At 39.6% G+C, this 16,421-nt stretch overlaps 1 protein-coding gene across 3 annotated transcripts in view; it reads right to left on the minus strand.

The window, feature by feature from the left end:
* LOC126292013 (peroxidase-like) overlaps positions 1–16,421 on the minus strand; it is a 169,018-nt gene that overhangs the window by 75,874 nt on the left and 76,723 nt on the right. For all 3 annotated transcript variants that reach the window (XM_049985805.1, XM_049985807.1, XM_049985806.1), the window contains one exon: positions 9,125–9,301. In XM_049985805.1, the coding sequence (XP_049841762.1) occupies positions 9,125–9,301 (177 nt within the window). The remainder of the gene's footprint in view (positions 1–9,124; positions 9,302–16,421) is intronic.

Raw genomic sequence — 16,421 nt, forward strand, 5'->3', positions numbered from 1 at the left:
GACTCAAAGTGATGGGAAAACTCATGTTGCATGCTTTTTAAAGAGTAAGAAAGGAGAAATTTCGTTTATTCGGCCAACACCTCAGAAACAGCAGGATAATATTCAGATTCACAACCTGAGAAGGGGGATTTTTTATGAGCCTGTTAATGTGGTAATAAAACAGATTTTATGTATGGCAAAAATTTTAATTGTTTATAAAATCTGTTCAACCTAAAAGTGGAAGATCTCCTTTTCAGGGAATGTACAACTATATGGTATTAATCAACACAAAAAAAAATTGTGGATTGGCATTTCTGAATTATTTTTTCATAAATTATAAAAAAAGTTCAGAATGCTATAGCAAAAGAACTTTGACAGTTAAGTCCAAATGGAGGATTTATTTGTAATTATAAAGCAATTATCTGTCAAATAAAAAACAACAAAACATCTAGAACTGTTCCAGAGATACAACATTTTAGAATTTTCTTCCAAAATTCACATCTTCAAAATGGTATGCGCTGTGTCATCTTTGGAGGACTGTATCTCAGAGCAGAAGTTTTTTTGAAGAAAACAAAAAAAATGTGTGTTCCTTACTTAGTCCTTCATTTTAACATATGCAAAATTCAATAACATCCGAGAATATGAAGGTAAGAGTTTTTCCTAGCCTGCTGGAATTGATATGGACTATGCCAGATGCACAATGAAATGTGAAACAGACATGTACTAGTAAACAGATAACTAGAATTGGCTCTCACTCAGTCTGACAGCTAAATGCAGTCCAGGCACGACAGAGTATCCAATGCAACAGACACTATAACAATTTTCCAGGTATGGGATATTGGTCCATTGAGCATTCATCTCCTTATTTTCACTGCAACATGGTACCAGTTAATTTATTTTATAATTTTCATTATGTGCAGATTACTTTTACAATTTTCTTTCCAAGTTTTAAATAAATTTGTTAAAATATGATTGTTCTAGTGGTTCTGTCACAACCAGATCTCCTGTGAATCATTTTTATATTTACTTGAGCAGGCTGTGGACTGTAAGTTTTTTAAAAAAGTTATTTCATTTTATAAAATCAGTTATGTACACCAAAGCACTTGCAGTAATCATATTCAAATTCAAAATGTAAAAAATTGCATACAAGATAAACAGTTAACAATATTCCTTTCATCTTTTTGAACTGTGTACCTTGTATGATTATATGTGATTTTGGTGAGGTCACAATGTTTTGGAGTCATTTCACATTCAATTGTTGTTGGAAGAGGAATGGAAGATGAACTTTGCATTTAGATCAAATGCATTGTGACCAAAAGAAAATAAATAATGTGTTTGCTGGAAATTCTTTATGATTTCCATGATACTCCTATGTTGATCAAAACAACCAACAACAATGCTAGCGAGATGCCTCTAAGTTACTCCTTTGTCTTCCTTTAATCTGATCTGGTGGGGATCCCAAACACTTGTTCAGCACTTTAGAATAGATTTCATGAGTATTTACTTTCCATAAAGTGGAGATGCTGAGTCACAGATAGGCACAACAAAAAGACTGTCACACAATAAGCTTTCAGCCAATAAGGTGTTTGTCAAAAATACCCAACAGACACACACACACACACACACACACACACACACACACACACACACACAATGTCAGTTTCTGGCACCTGAAGCCAGACTACAAACAGCAGTGCATGATGAGAGAGGCAACCGGATGGAGGTAAGGAAGAGGCTGGGGCAAGGAGGGGAGGGTTAGGAGGGTAAGGGTGGGGAATAGTACAGTGCTGCTGCGGGAGCATGCAGGAATGAGGTGGAGAGAGGGTAGAGCAGCTAGGTGCAGTTGGGAGGCTAGACGGAGGGCTGCAGAGAGTGGGGTAGCTGGAAATGAGAGAAGTAGAAACACTGGGTGCATTAGTGGAATAGAGAGCTGTATAGTGCTGGAATACGTACAAGGAAGGAGCTAGATGGATGAGGGCAAGGACTAACAAAGGTTGAGGCCAGGGGGTTATGGGACTGTAGGATATACCCACCTGCGCATTTCAGAATAGTTGGTGCTGGTGAGAAGGATCCAGAGGCACAAGTTGTGAAGCAGTCATTGAAACAAAGAATGCTGTGTGGGGCTGCACGCTCAGCAACAAGGTGGTCCAGTTGTTTCTCAGTCACAGTTTGTCGGTGGCCATTCATGTGAACAGACAGCTTGTCGATTGTCATACCCACGTAGAATGCAGCACAGTGGCTGCAGCTTAGCTTGTAGATCACATGATTGGTTTTACAGGTAGCCCTGCCTTTGTTAGGCATAGGTGATGTTTGTGCCTGGACTGAAGTAGGTGGTGGTGGTGGCAGGATGTATAGGACAAGTCTTGCATCTAGGTATAATACAGGGAGATGAGCCATGAGTCAAGGGATTGGAAGCTGGCGTTACATAGGTATGGATGATGATACTGTGTGGGATTGGTGGGCGGCGGAATACCAGTGAGGGAACGGAGGGTGGGGGGGAGGGAGGGGAGAGGAAGGACATTTCTCATTTCAGGGCAGAAAACATGGCAGTAACAATCCTCATGGAGAATGTAATTCAGTTGTTTCAGTCCTGGTTGGTATCGAGTCACAGGGTGAATGCTTTCCCATAAGAGAACAGTGGGACTTTGGGAGGTGGTGGGTGAGTGGAAAGATGAGGCACAGGAGATCTGTTTTTGTACAAGGTTGGAGGGATGGCCTCAGTGAGACCCTCAGTCTATTTGTCTACTTGTCACTGCAGAAGTTACTAGGTTGTATGGAAGGGACTTCTTGGTATGGAATGGGTGGCAGCTGTCAAAGTGGAGATATTGTTGGTGTTTAGTAGGTTTCATGTGGACAGAGTTACTGATGTAGCCATCTTTGAGGTGGATGTCAACATTGAGGAAGATGGATTGATGGGTTGAGTGGGACCAGTTGAAACAAATGGGGGAGAAGGTGCTGAGGTTATGAAGGAATGTGAATAGGGTGTCCTCACCCTCAATCCAGATCACAAAGATGTCATCAATGAATCTTCACCAGCTGAGGGGTTTAGGATTCTGGGTGTTTAGGAAGGTTTCCTCTAGATAGCCCATGAGTAGGTTGGCATAGGATGGTGCCATGTGGGTCCCCATGCCCAGGAGAAGTAATTGTGGGCAAGGATATAGTTGGTCATGGTGATTAGGAAGGAGGCTGTCAGTTTGGAATCCGTTGGGTGTTGGGAAAGGCAGTTTTCAATAGTGGTAAGGCCATGGGCATTAGGAAAGTTAGTGTAAAGGGAGGTGGTGTCAATAGTGACAAGCAGGGCACTGTGTGGTAAAGCGACAGGAACTGTGGAGAGTTGGAGGAGGAAACAGTTGGTATCTTTTATATAGGAGGGTAGGCTCTGGGTAATAGGTTGAAGGGGGTGGTCTATAAGAGCAAAAATTCTCTCAGTGGGAGCACAGTAGCTCCACAGAAATATCGATCCTTTCTACAGGCCTCATCTTTTGCCACACACCCAAATTCAATCATGCAGGACTTGTTAAAGACCTTCTCGCCTTCTCCCAGTTGCTACAGTGGAAACACTTTTTCACCACCAACCCTACCAATAAAACTCAACCAAAGATCACTGTTGAACTCTGCCTGACTCAGCTCACTCCTCTAGGCAACTGTGATCCACCCACAATGCACCCAAATCACCCCCTGTTGACTTTCCAGAATTTCTTAACTTTGAAGCTTGCCTCACCATCATTCCCCGAATCCCTTAACATACAAATAAATCTTATATCTGCAGAAATAACTGCAATCTATCACCTATGAACTGATATTGAACCTATACTCATACCTGGTGACAAAGGCTCCACCACTGTTGTTTGAACTGCAAGGATTACCTGGCAGAAGGACTCTGCCAGCTGTCAGTTTCAGACACCTACAAACCCTGCCACAGTGACCCCATACCTGTGATCTGTCAGGATCTCTAGTCTCTCCTCAAATCCTTTGGCCCATCCCAGGACCTCTACCTGGAGACCATCTCTGCTCACCCCTACTACTCCCCGCACTCCTACCTTCTACATGCTTCCTTAAGTCCATAAACCCAACCACCCAGGATGCCCCACTGTGACTGGTTACTGTGCCCCCACTGACAGAATCTTTTTTCTTGCAAATCAAAACCTTCAGCCTGTTACCCGCAACTGTTACCGACTTTCCACAGTTCCGTACCTTTACTACACGGTGCCGTGCTCGTCACTATTGTTGCCATCTCCATTTACACTAACATCCCTAATGTCCATCGGATTACCACTATTGAACATTGCCTTTCCTGATGCCCAACAGATTCCAAGCCAACAACCTCATTCCTAGTCGCCATGAACAACTATATCTTCATCCACAATTATTTCTTTTATGAAGGTATTATCTACAAACAAATCTGGGGTATGGCTATGAGCACTGCGTGGCACCATTCTATGCCAACCTATTCATGGGCCATTTAGAGGAACCATTCCTAAACATCATCACCTGGTTCAGATTCACTAATGACAACTTCGTGACCTGCATTGAGGATGAGGACACTCTATTCACCTCCTCCAGAACCTCAATACCTTCTACCCCATTTGCTTCTCCTGGTCCTACTCAACCCATCAAGCCACCTTCTTTGATGTTGACCTCCACCTTAAAGATGGCTGCATCAGTACCTCTGTCCATAACAAACCTACCAACCACCAACAATACCTCGACTTCAACAGTTGCCACCAATTAATTCCATTCCAAGAAGTCCCTTCCTGACAGTCTAGCTTTTCATGGCTGTCGCTTCTGCATTGACAAGTAGTCCCTCTCAAAATACACCAAGGGTCTCTCTAAGGCCTTTACTGATCATAACTATCCCTCCAATCTCGTACAAAAACAGATCTCCCGTGGCTTATCTTTCCAGTCACCCACCACCTCCCAAAGTCACACTGTCCAGCCAGAGAGGAATATTTCCCCAATGACTCAGTACCACCCAGGACTGGAGCAATTGAATTACATTGTTCACCAGGGTTTCTACTACCTCTTTTTGTGCTCTGAAATGAAGAATGTCCTGCCCATTATTCTCCCCCTCCCCTCAGTTCCCCCTGCAAGCTGTGCCATTCTGCCACCTACCAAACACACACAATATCCTTATCTATCCTTACACAACCCCTGCTCCCAACTCCTTGCCTCATGGAACATATCCCTGTAATAGACCTAGATGCAAGACCTGTCCCATACATCCTCCCTCCACCACCTACTCTGGTCCGGTCGCAAACATCACCTATCCCATCAAAGGCAGGGCTACCTGTGAAACCAGTCATGTGATCTACAATCTAAGCTGTACTGCATTTTACGTGGGCATGACAACCAACAAGCTGTCTGTGCACATGAATGGCCACCAACAAACTGTGACCACTTTGTTGCTGAGCACACTGCCGAACACAATGTTCTTCATTTCAATGACTACTTCACAGCCTGCGCCATCTAAATCCTTGCCACCAGCACCAGATTTTCTGAACTGCCCAGGTGGGAACACTCCCTGCAATATATCCTACAGTCCAATAACCCTTCTTTTGTTAGTCATTGTCCTCACTCACCTAGCTCCTTCCCTGTACCCATTCCAGCACTATACAGCTCTCTATTCCACCAATGCACCCAGTCTTTCTACTTCTCGTGTTTCTTGCTACCCCCCCCCCCCCCCCCCCTCCCCAATCCTCTCTCCCCTGCACTCCGTCTAACCTCCCAACTGCCACTAGCTGCCATACCCTCACCATGTCATCCCTGCATGCTCCTGCAGCAGCATTTTATCATTCCCCATCCTTACCCTCCTCCTCTCCTCCCCAGTCTCTTCCTTATCTCCACTCGGTTGCCTCTCCCATCGTGCACTGCTGTTTGTAGTCTCCCTTTAGCTGTCAGAGGCTGTGGTCATGTATGGCGTGCGCGCGCGCGGATGTGGGTGTGTGTGTGTGTGTGTGTGTGTGTGTGTGTGTGTGTGTGTGTGTGCGTGTTTTGGCTATCTTTGACAAAGGCCTTGTTGACCAATAGTTTATTGTGTGACAGTCTTTTTGTTGTGTATCTATGACTCAGCATCTCTGCTTTATGGTGAGTGGCAACTATCCTTTTCATTATATTGTTACATTTGAGCCTGGATTTTTCCCTTGCTTGATTTTGCATGAACACGTGGTACAGGGTCTCCTTTATGGATAAGCCACACTTCCCTAGAATTCTTCCCATAAACTTCTTCCAATAACCCTATAACAGATCTATTGTGCTTGTTCCATTTATGTCACTTTACAACATTATGCCTAAATATATAATTGACATGACTGTGTCAAGCAGCACACTGCTAATACCATATTCAAACATAACAGGATTGTTTTTCTTACTCGTCTGTTTGAGCTTACATCTTTCTACTTTTAGAGCAAGCTGCCATTATAACACCAAATAGAAATTCTAAGTCATCCTGTATCCTTTTGCAATTATTCAGTGCACGTTTCCATATACTACACCTTCATCAGCCAACAGCTGCAGACTGCTGCTCACCATTATATGTCAGATCATGTATGTATATGGAGAACAATAGTAGTCCTATCACACATCCCTGGGACACCCGTGATGATGCCTTTGCCTCCAATGAACACTTACCATCAAGGACAACACACTGTGTTCTATTATTTAAAAAAGTTGTAAAGCCACTATGTATCTGAGGACCTATTCTTTATGCTCAGAGGTTTGCTACCAGTTTGCGGTGTGGTACTGTGTCAAATGTTTTCCAGAAATCAAGAAACACAGAATCTACCTGTTTACTTCATATATGGTTCACAGGATATCATGTGAGAAAAGAAAATCTGAGTGTTGCATTGCTTTCTAATTATATGTCAATTTAAGGATATAAGCTTTTTTCTCACAAGAAAATTTATTACATTGGAACTCAGGATATGCTAAATAACTCAGCAGGAAACTGATGTTAAGGATATTAGTCTGTAATTTTGCAAATCTGCTCGTTTACCCTTCTCCAACACAGGAGTCATCTGGGTTTTTTCCTGTCACTCAGGATTTCTTCTGTAAAACTGACTTGAAATTCCATCTGGACCAGGTGAGCTGTTTTGTTTTCAACTCTTTTAGCTACATTTCAGTGCCAGGGATGTCTATTTTTATGACCTCCAAGAGAAGGTTGTGTGGCAAGCATATTATGGCATGTCTGAACAAAATCATATGTGAATTATTTTTAAATGTGAAATTTAAAACTTCACCTTTCCTTTTGTTGTCTTCTTCAGCAACACCAGACTGCTCTTAGACTACTCAACTCACTTAGTGACTTTATGCAAGACAGAATTTTCTTGGATTCTCAGAAAGATATTTTACTAATGTATGATGGTGGAAGTTGTTGCATTGATCTTTTTATAGCTGCGCGAGTTTCTGCTAACATTTGCATGTTGATACTCCTGCATTCCTTTTTGAAACAAGTGTGCACCAATCTCTGCTTCCTCAGCACTTTCTGAGTTTTGTTATTAAACCGCAGTTGGTCTTTACTGTCTGTAATCCAATTATCAGCACATACTACTTCATATTGCAACTAAAAGACATTCATTCTTTATGTACATAGAAGTTAACAACTGCTTATTTATTCTTTCCAGCATAAAAACTCTCCTTGCATTCTTGATGGAGTTGTTAGCTTTAGTACTATTCTGGCTATGATAACATTATGATTGCTAATCTCTGACTTGCATTCTTGATGGAGTTGTTAGCTTTAGTACTATTCTGATAACATTATGATTGCTAATCTCTGTCTCTATACTGACACTGTCAACAAAGTCAGGACTATTTGTAATCACAAGGTCTAAAATATTTCTGTTGTGAATGAATTGTTGCACTATTTGCTCAAGACATACCATGGAGAAAGCTTCCAAAATTTCTTTGCAGGGCTGTCTATCTATACCACCTGCAACAAATCTGTAGACATCCCAGTCTATATTGGTAAGTTAGTGTCACCTCTAACCAGTATTGTATGATCAGCGTACTTCCGTACTACTGAGTATGGACTGCCTTTGAATGATTGTACAACTGTTATAGCAGAATCATGTGGACAGTAAAAACATCTGATCATTAATTTTAGTTTACTTAGGCTGGTTGCTGGTATCAGGCTGATTGCTGGTATCCAGACAACTTCACAGTCAGGTTTAATACTTTTTTCAATTGGAATGAATGGTCCCTCTTATGTGATGACTAATCTGATTTATTTCAAGAAACTACATCTTGTTTTGCAAATCAACTCCTCACATTGATACCCTACTTGTCCACTTCCCTCTCTTTTTTATGGTATGAAAATTAAAAAAAAGTCTTTCAAATCACTAATTAATTTTTTTAATAATTTTGATTACTTTCAAATAATTAAAACTTTTTTTATCAGAACTAGAGCTCATGCTGGTCAGTTTAATGTTCCATTTGTTTATTTCCCACTCTTTGTTTGGCTATTGAAATCCATACAAGAATCCTTAGTGAAGATTTCTCTCAAATAACTAACTATGTTTTTCTTAATCACCTTGATTAGTTTCAAACAAATTAAATGAATTTTTGTTGTTGTAGAAATAGACCTCACAATGTTCTATTCAATACATTATTTGTCTGTTTCCCTCTCTTCACATGACTATGAAAATTCAGACACAAACCCATTGTATTCTTTGTGGGGAGCCATGTTTTCATTATACAAAATGTTTTACAAAAACACCGCTTCAAAAAGAATTTTGATATTTCATATGCATACAGTATATTGATTAAATAAGCAAAAGGATGACAAAAGTCTTTGTATAAAGAGTGATATGAGTGCAAATTGAGTTTTAAGCTAATGAACTAACACAATGCCAAAGGAATGTTGGAATGGCTGGAAAACATCACTGCAGTAGTATGGAAATAAAGGTTTTTCTTCTTGTTCTCCACTCTACTTTTAAAAAATGTATTTTATATTTAATGAATTATGAGAATGACTTTGTGATAGTGAATGAGTAAATACATACATTGCATTTGGGAGAAGTCAATTCCAAACACTTGCCAGGAAAGCCTTTAGAATTGTTGTTTTTTTCCCCATACTTGATATGTGCAAATGGATTATTAACTATAGTTTTTCTTCTTTACTTGGAAACATAATAAGTAAGTTACTACTCACCAAATCCAAGCGAGTCTGCACTGAGAGCTGTGTCGTGTGCTATTATTTGCCCAAACTGCATGTACATGAGAGAGTTGATCTTGTCATTAAAGTCTCCAGTAGGAAACAGATGTGTCCTCAGAACTCTGGGATTTGGCAGCTCTTTCCCTGTTACAGATTTTTTTGGTTCATTGATACCTGAAGAGAAAAAAGTCTATGATTACTATTCCAAAGAATTTATTGAGCATCTTCATTCATTCCAGTGAATAAATGTAGCAAGTCGTCATTGAGTTCTTCCACCTGAAGACTGGTTTAATACAAATCTCTATGTTAGTCCAGCGTGTGCAAATCTCTTCATCTCTTAATAACTACCTCTTACTAAATTCAAGCCGTGGTCTCACTTTACACTTTTATCCCCCAGGTTTCCCTACATCACCAAAAATTAACAACTGTTTCATGCCTGGGAATATGTCTTATCAACAAATTTCTTCTTTTAAGCAAGTAATATCACAAATTTCTTTTCATCCTGATTTGATTCAACATCCTTTCATTAGTCCCCCCTCCCTCCCTCTCATTTTTAACCTCATTTCAGAAGCTTCTACTCTTTTAATGTTTATCATTCACATTTGATTGCTAGGTAAGTCTACACTGCAGACAAATATTTTCAGAAAAGACTTACTGTTGTACAGTATTAACAAATTTATTTTCTTCAGGACAGATTTTCTTGCTATTGTCAATCTGCATTTCATATCCCCTTACTTATGGCTATTATAAGTTGTTTAGATTCCCAACTTGCAAAACTCACCTAATCCTTTTAGTCTCTTATTTTCTTATCTACAGTGCCTGACAAGAAAAGTGAACCACTAAGGATGAAACTCGCCTTTTGAGAGTCCAAGAGACATTATTTCAGTGATTACAAAATTGAGTCAAATTTACAAAGAACATGGCAATCTCAGATCACTTATCAGTATGACACTGTACCTTCTCTGGTGTGGATGCACGCCCTCATCAATTGGGATGCTGTCATACAGCTCTGTATCCTCTCTTGAAGCATGCTGGCCTACAAGTGCTGCAAACAGTGTTTGATATCCTGGATACTGGATACCAGCTCTGCGCTGGAGCTGATGTCCAAACTGGTCCTACATGTGTTCTACCGGGATTACCTCAACATCGTGCAGACACATCATTGAGATATGTGTTGTGTGTAGATGAGCACTTTCCATTGAAAAAAAGCATCACAAAATGTCGCGCAAGAGGTAACTTGTGACAACACAGGATGTCCGTGAAGTATCACTGTGCAGGCAGAGGACTCTCAATTGACACCAGCCATGACCTGAGGTCATACTCAGTGGCTCCACAAATCATGATGCCAGGAGTAACACCACTTTGTCTCTCCAAAACAAAGCAAGGATGAGACCTCTTCCCAGGTAACCGCCACACTCACCAATGGTGGTAATCGAGGGTAGTACAGAATGGAAATTCATCACTGAATACAGTGCGATGCCATTCATCGACAGTCCACACTGGCCAGCCGTGGCATCACTCCAAACACAACTGTTTGTGCTGTGTTGTTGCCTACAAATGGGATGATATTTCCCTAGTACCTCTGCTGCTAGTCTCTAACTGATGGTGTAGTCTGACACAAAATGTCCATCATTTTTTGTCAGGTGGCAGGCACAAATGTGAACAAATCACAAGTTGCATAGTGTACATTACGGCGATTCCCCCCTTGTGTGGGTGAGATATACAACCTCTGACAAAGTTCAGTGAAGTCCTGTAACATAAATGAACTATGAACTACAGGTACCTTACTGTCCTTTGAAACAGTCATCTCCCATAACTATGCACCATTGAGCTCAGCAATACATGTCCTGGAAACTTTGCAGGAAGTCTTCCTTTGGTATGGTGTTCAAAAGCTGCGTCACATTTTGTTGGATGTCAGGAATATCGCAAAATCTATTTTCTTTCAAAGCAAGTTTGAGTCGAGAGAAAAGGAAGAAGTCTGTAGCATTGAGATCCAGTGAGTATGGTGGATGTTCAAGTTGCAACACACTCTTTTTTCCCAGGAACTGTTTGACGATATTGGCTGTTTATGGTGAGCGTTGTCATGAACAAAAAAAAAAAAAAAGCTGGGATTGTACCCTACATAGATGTTGCATGAAATGGGCCTCAATTTAAATGTAAAGTGCAGCTTTCAACGTCATTCCCTCAGGTAGGAATTCCTTGTCGATAATACGTCAACTATCAAAAAAGGTGATGAGCATCGTTTTGGTGTGTGATTTTTTGGCTCTGACCTTTTTCTGAAGAGGTGATATCGGAGAACACCATTCCGTGCTTTGTTGTTTCATTTCAGGGTCATACCATAGACACCAGGTTTCATCCTCAATGACAATTCAGTTCAAGAAATTGGGTGTTGCAGCCACCGTTTTCACAAAATCCTGTGAAGCCTCTAAATGTGCCTGCTTCTGATCATCAGTCATGTGATGTGGCACAAGATGACAACACATTTTCCTCTTCCCTAACTCGTGGGTAAGGATTTGTCACACGGATTCACAGTTCATCTGCAGTTCATCCACTATGATGCGCACAGTTAATTGACAGTCATTTGTGATTAATGTCCTCACTTTCTCAATATTTTCATCACTGATGGTGGCCACTGGTCGTCTGCTAAGGGGATTGTCAGAAACAGTTTCCTGGCCTCCTCGAAAATCAGTGAACCACTCGTACACACACTTCATGGACAGTACTGGATCCCCACAAACATGTATCAGCATTGCACACATTTCTTTTGGTGCCTCGCCAAGCTCAAAACAAAACTTTAAATTGATCCTTTGTTCATTGTCCTGTTCTCAATTCAGAACCAATGCACTAAACAAGCACTTTGTCCAACAGGTTTAACATGGAACACACATGATGCTCAACTGAACTACAGTGTGGGAGGTTGTCAACACTGGCTGCTACACAGGTACAGTGTTGTGAGACACCTGTGTTGCCTGATTGATCGTTCTGACTTCATTCACTGAGATCCTCAGTTTGAGGCTCGGTCTGGCACACAGTTTTAATCCACTAGGAAGTTTCATATCAGCGCACACTCCGCTGCAGAGTGAAATTCTCATTCCAGAGATGAAGAAGCTTGCTTCACTCGGATGAAGAGTTGCAGCAACCCAGTCTTTGGACTGAAGACCACAACAAAAATAGATTTTTTTTCATTTTCAGTTGTTAAGTAGTGCCACAAATTTTCAACACAGCTTATCTGTGATTGCTGCTACACTTTGGATCTTGTAAACATTTAGTGAGTTAGCTTAGCTTTTCACGTGACAACTAATTGAAGATGTATTTTTGGGCCTCCCACTAGGTCGAATATTCCATTTTACACATAAAATCTGAATTGTTAACCTGTCTTGATTCACTAAAGGATACCTCCTTTGTTTTTAGTTGTTGCTCATGATAGGACACATTCTAGCACCTTCATTAGCCCTTGAGCAAAAATGTAAACAAGGAGTAGGCCAGACATTTAACAGTAAAGGTGAACTTATTTCAATGTTACTGGATCAGATTCAACTTTTAAAATGTCAATATGATGCATTACTGAAAAAAGCCAGTAAAGTCTACAGGAAAACATGATTCTCCATTCCAATTCAAAACAAAGTTCAATAATCAGTATGCCTACAGCATACACTTTGAAACCATTGACCATTAGCATCAATATTCCACCAACACTAAACCACCTGAGCTTTCTTATGGAAAACTAGAGTGATATAGAAGTTTTTGGAAGAAATTTCTGTCACCTGACTGTTAATTGTTTATTTGTTGTACACAGTCATGATTTTATAGCTATTCTCAAGTGCATGTTGAAATTTTGAAATATGTCTGATCTGTCTGTGACATTTCATGTCATGTGTCATAATTGGAAAAAAAATCTGGTCTTGTAGACCAGTTGTCATATTACAGGATATGAATACATATCCAAGACGCATAATACGGCTGACATTGCATACAATGAGAAAGCATTAACACATAGTATAGCATATTTAACACCAATAAATGTGTACATGCTGGTCACAGGAATATACTAAGACTCAAGATGGCGCCGTTAGGATTGTGTGGTGATATGATGCTCCAAAATCAGTTGAAATTAAATAGTTCTTCATGTAGAAAGTGTAAAAAACGTGTAGTCAAAGGAATTCGGTGCATTAAGTGCAGCTTTTGGTTACATGAGAAGTGCGCAAACGTGTGTCTGAAATTTATAAATGACGATATTCAGTGGACGTGCCTCGACTGTACTAGTGACGAACATGCGCGACTAACATCCGCACTAAGCTCTAAGGACGAAATTATCCGTCTTCTTCAAAGTGACATTGATGCTCTGAAAGCAGAACTGACGTTACTAAAGCAAGGAAATATAGCATTGAAACGTGAAAAGTGTTGTGCATGTGAAAAAACTCAAGTATTGGATGGACCTACTTCGGCAAATACGCGGAGTGATACAACTGACAAAGAACGAAAAAGTTCAGCCGCCATTACGAAAGAAAAAGAAACTAAAGATACTGACGTACCAAATAAATATAAGTGGACCAGCGTAACGTACAAAAAAGACAGAAAGAAGCATTATAATAAGACAGAAAGTGAATTTTTTATTATAGGTGACTCATTATTGAAAAACATAATCGTACCAAACTCCGAAATTGACGTTCGGCCTGGAATCAGGACGCATCAATTGCATACACACCTAAACAACGTCTTAAACTCAAGAGAGAACGCAGGAAATAAGCATAGCAGAAATCCAAAAGGTGTTTTTATCCATGTGGGAACAAATTCGCTTCGAACCAACAGTGAGGAAGAAATTGTAAACCACACAAGGAACCTCATCCGAACGGCCGGAAGACTGTACCCGAATTCCAGGATAATAATAAGTGGCATTGTGTACAGGAGATCGGTGAGTGACAGCTATGTGCAGCGAATAAACGGCGATATTAAAGAACAGTGCAATAAGCTAGGAGTCGTTTTTATTGATCCCAACAAATTTCTAAGTGCAAAGTGTCTTGCCAAAGATGGTCTACATCTGAACAGGTTGGGCTCAAAAATATTCAGTAAGATGTTCTTAGATACTTGCCAGATCATAAAAAATAAGGGAAACTTATAAGTAGTGATGGGGGTGAAAAAACGTGTGTAGCATTAAGAAAGAAAAAACCAAACCATTATCTGGCAAGAAATATGCTAAAGCCTGTAAGAAATAGTCAAAGTAGGTATGTTATCCACTGGAATATAAATGGCTTAAACACTGATGCTTCTAATAATAAAAGCTCCAAAATAGATGAATTGGAAATCATTCTGTCAGAATATGCAAATATTAAAGTTGTTTGTTTAAATGAACACTGGTTGACTGAGGGGACAATTAAAATTCTGAACAAAATAGGGAACTTCAGATTAGCAAGTAGCTTTTGTAGAAGAAACAAGTTACGTGGAGGCTCACGTATACTTCTACACAATGACATAAATTATGAGACCAGAAACTGTTTTAATTATTTAAATGAAGAATGTGTGTTCGAGAGCTGTTGTGTAGAAATAGTGGACTCGCTAGCAAATGTTATAATAATCTCAATATACAGAATTCCAGGGACATCAACAACAGAACTATTCTTATCTAAGCTTCAAATTATGCTAGAAGACCTTTGTAGAGAAACAAAGAAAAAAGTTGTAATAGCTGCTGATTTTAATATTGATATCACATGTAATAGTAGCCAAGCTTCAAGGTTCACTGACTTAGTTAAGAAATATGGTTTCAAATTGAATTTCTTTGAATCTACCAGGGACAATGGGCAATCAGCAACATGCATTGACAATGTTCTAACTAATTATGTATATGAAGATGTGTATAAATTTTGTGTAGATCTAGGTATTTCAGATCATTATGTATTGTTTATTGAGCTGCCACAGACAGACACAAACATTTCACATACAAGAACCCATATGAGCAGGAACTTTAGCAAAGAAAACTTGCTAACATTTAGTGAGAAGCTAAGAGATAAAACATGGCCTTTTGATTATGGTAACTCAAGTGATAAAAACTTTGAGAAATTCCTAAATAGTTTTCTTGCAGACTTTAATGAAACATTTCCACCTAGACTCTGCAGCAATAAGATAACAAATACAGTAAAGTGGATTACCCAGGGCATAAAAATTTCCAGTGTAAGGAAAAGGCAACTGCACAGAGAACTAAAATATAATAAAGATATAAATTTCATTAAATATGTTAGACTCTATAAAACCATATTTAAAAGAGTTGTCAAGGCAGCAAAACAACTGGCAAACAACAGGTTAATTTTAAATCATAAAAATAAGACAAAGGCTGTGTGGTCAGTCATTAAATCTGAGTTAGGTGTTAAAGCCTGTAACCAAGAAATTCCAAAAATTGACATTGAAGGAAAAACTGTTGTAAATCCAACTCAAATACCAGAGTACTTTAATGAATTCTTTATAAATGTAGCAAAATCTGATGTAGATGTAGCAGATTATCACAACAAAGTAAATCCCTTTGGCCTAGGCAAAAACTCTGAAAACTTTACAAAATTCTCAAAAGTTTCTTTTGAGGATGTAGAAAATGCTATTTTAACATTAAGAAACAAAAAATCTGCAGGTTGGGATAGAATACCCACCAAAGTTATTAAAGTGGTACACAATAGAATTGCAAACCCACTAGCTCAGATAATAAATCAATGTTTTGAAGAGGGCTGTTTCCCAGAGGTACTGAAATATGCTGAAGTCAAACCACTCTTCAAGAAGGGATCAAGAGAGATCATGGGAAATTATCGTCCTATCTCAATTCTCCCAGTCCTATCTAAAATATTTGAAAAACTTGCTGTTGCTCAAATCCAAAACTTCATTGCAAAATATTCTGTTATTCTAAACAATCAATTTGGTTTTCAGCAAGGGAAAAACACCGTAGATGCAGTTAACAGTTTCATTGAGAAAATAAGTACGTCATTAGACAAGAGAAATAAGGTGGCAGGAATTTTCTGCGACCTCACAAAGGCATTCGATTCCGTAAACCACGCATTGCTTGTTTACAAACTTGAAAAGTATGGCATTGGCGGCAGTGCCCTACAATGGCTTAAATCCTACTTATCCAACAGAAAGCAAAGAGTTAGCATTTCTTCAAATGGCGCATATTATTTTTCTGACTGGAAAAAAATTACTCAGGGTGTTCCACAAGGCTCCATATTAGGCCCAGTCCTATTTCTCTTTTATGTTAATGACTTACCATTAAATATCAGCTCCCCATCAGTTCTGTTCGCAGATGATACTTCTGTCTTAGTTG

Source organism: Schistocerca gregaria, chromosome 9 (assembly GCF_023897955.1).
Source record: "Schistocerca gregaria isolate iqSchGreg1 chromosome 9, iqSchGreg1.2, whole genome shotgun sequence".
In the NCBI taxonomy this organism is placed as follows: Eukaryota; Metazoa; Arthropoda; class Insecta; order Orthoptera; family Acrididae; genus Schistocerca; species Schistocerca gregaria.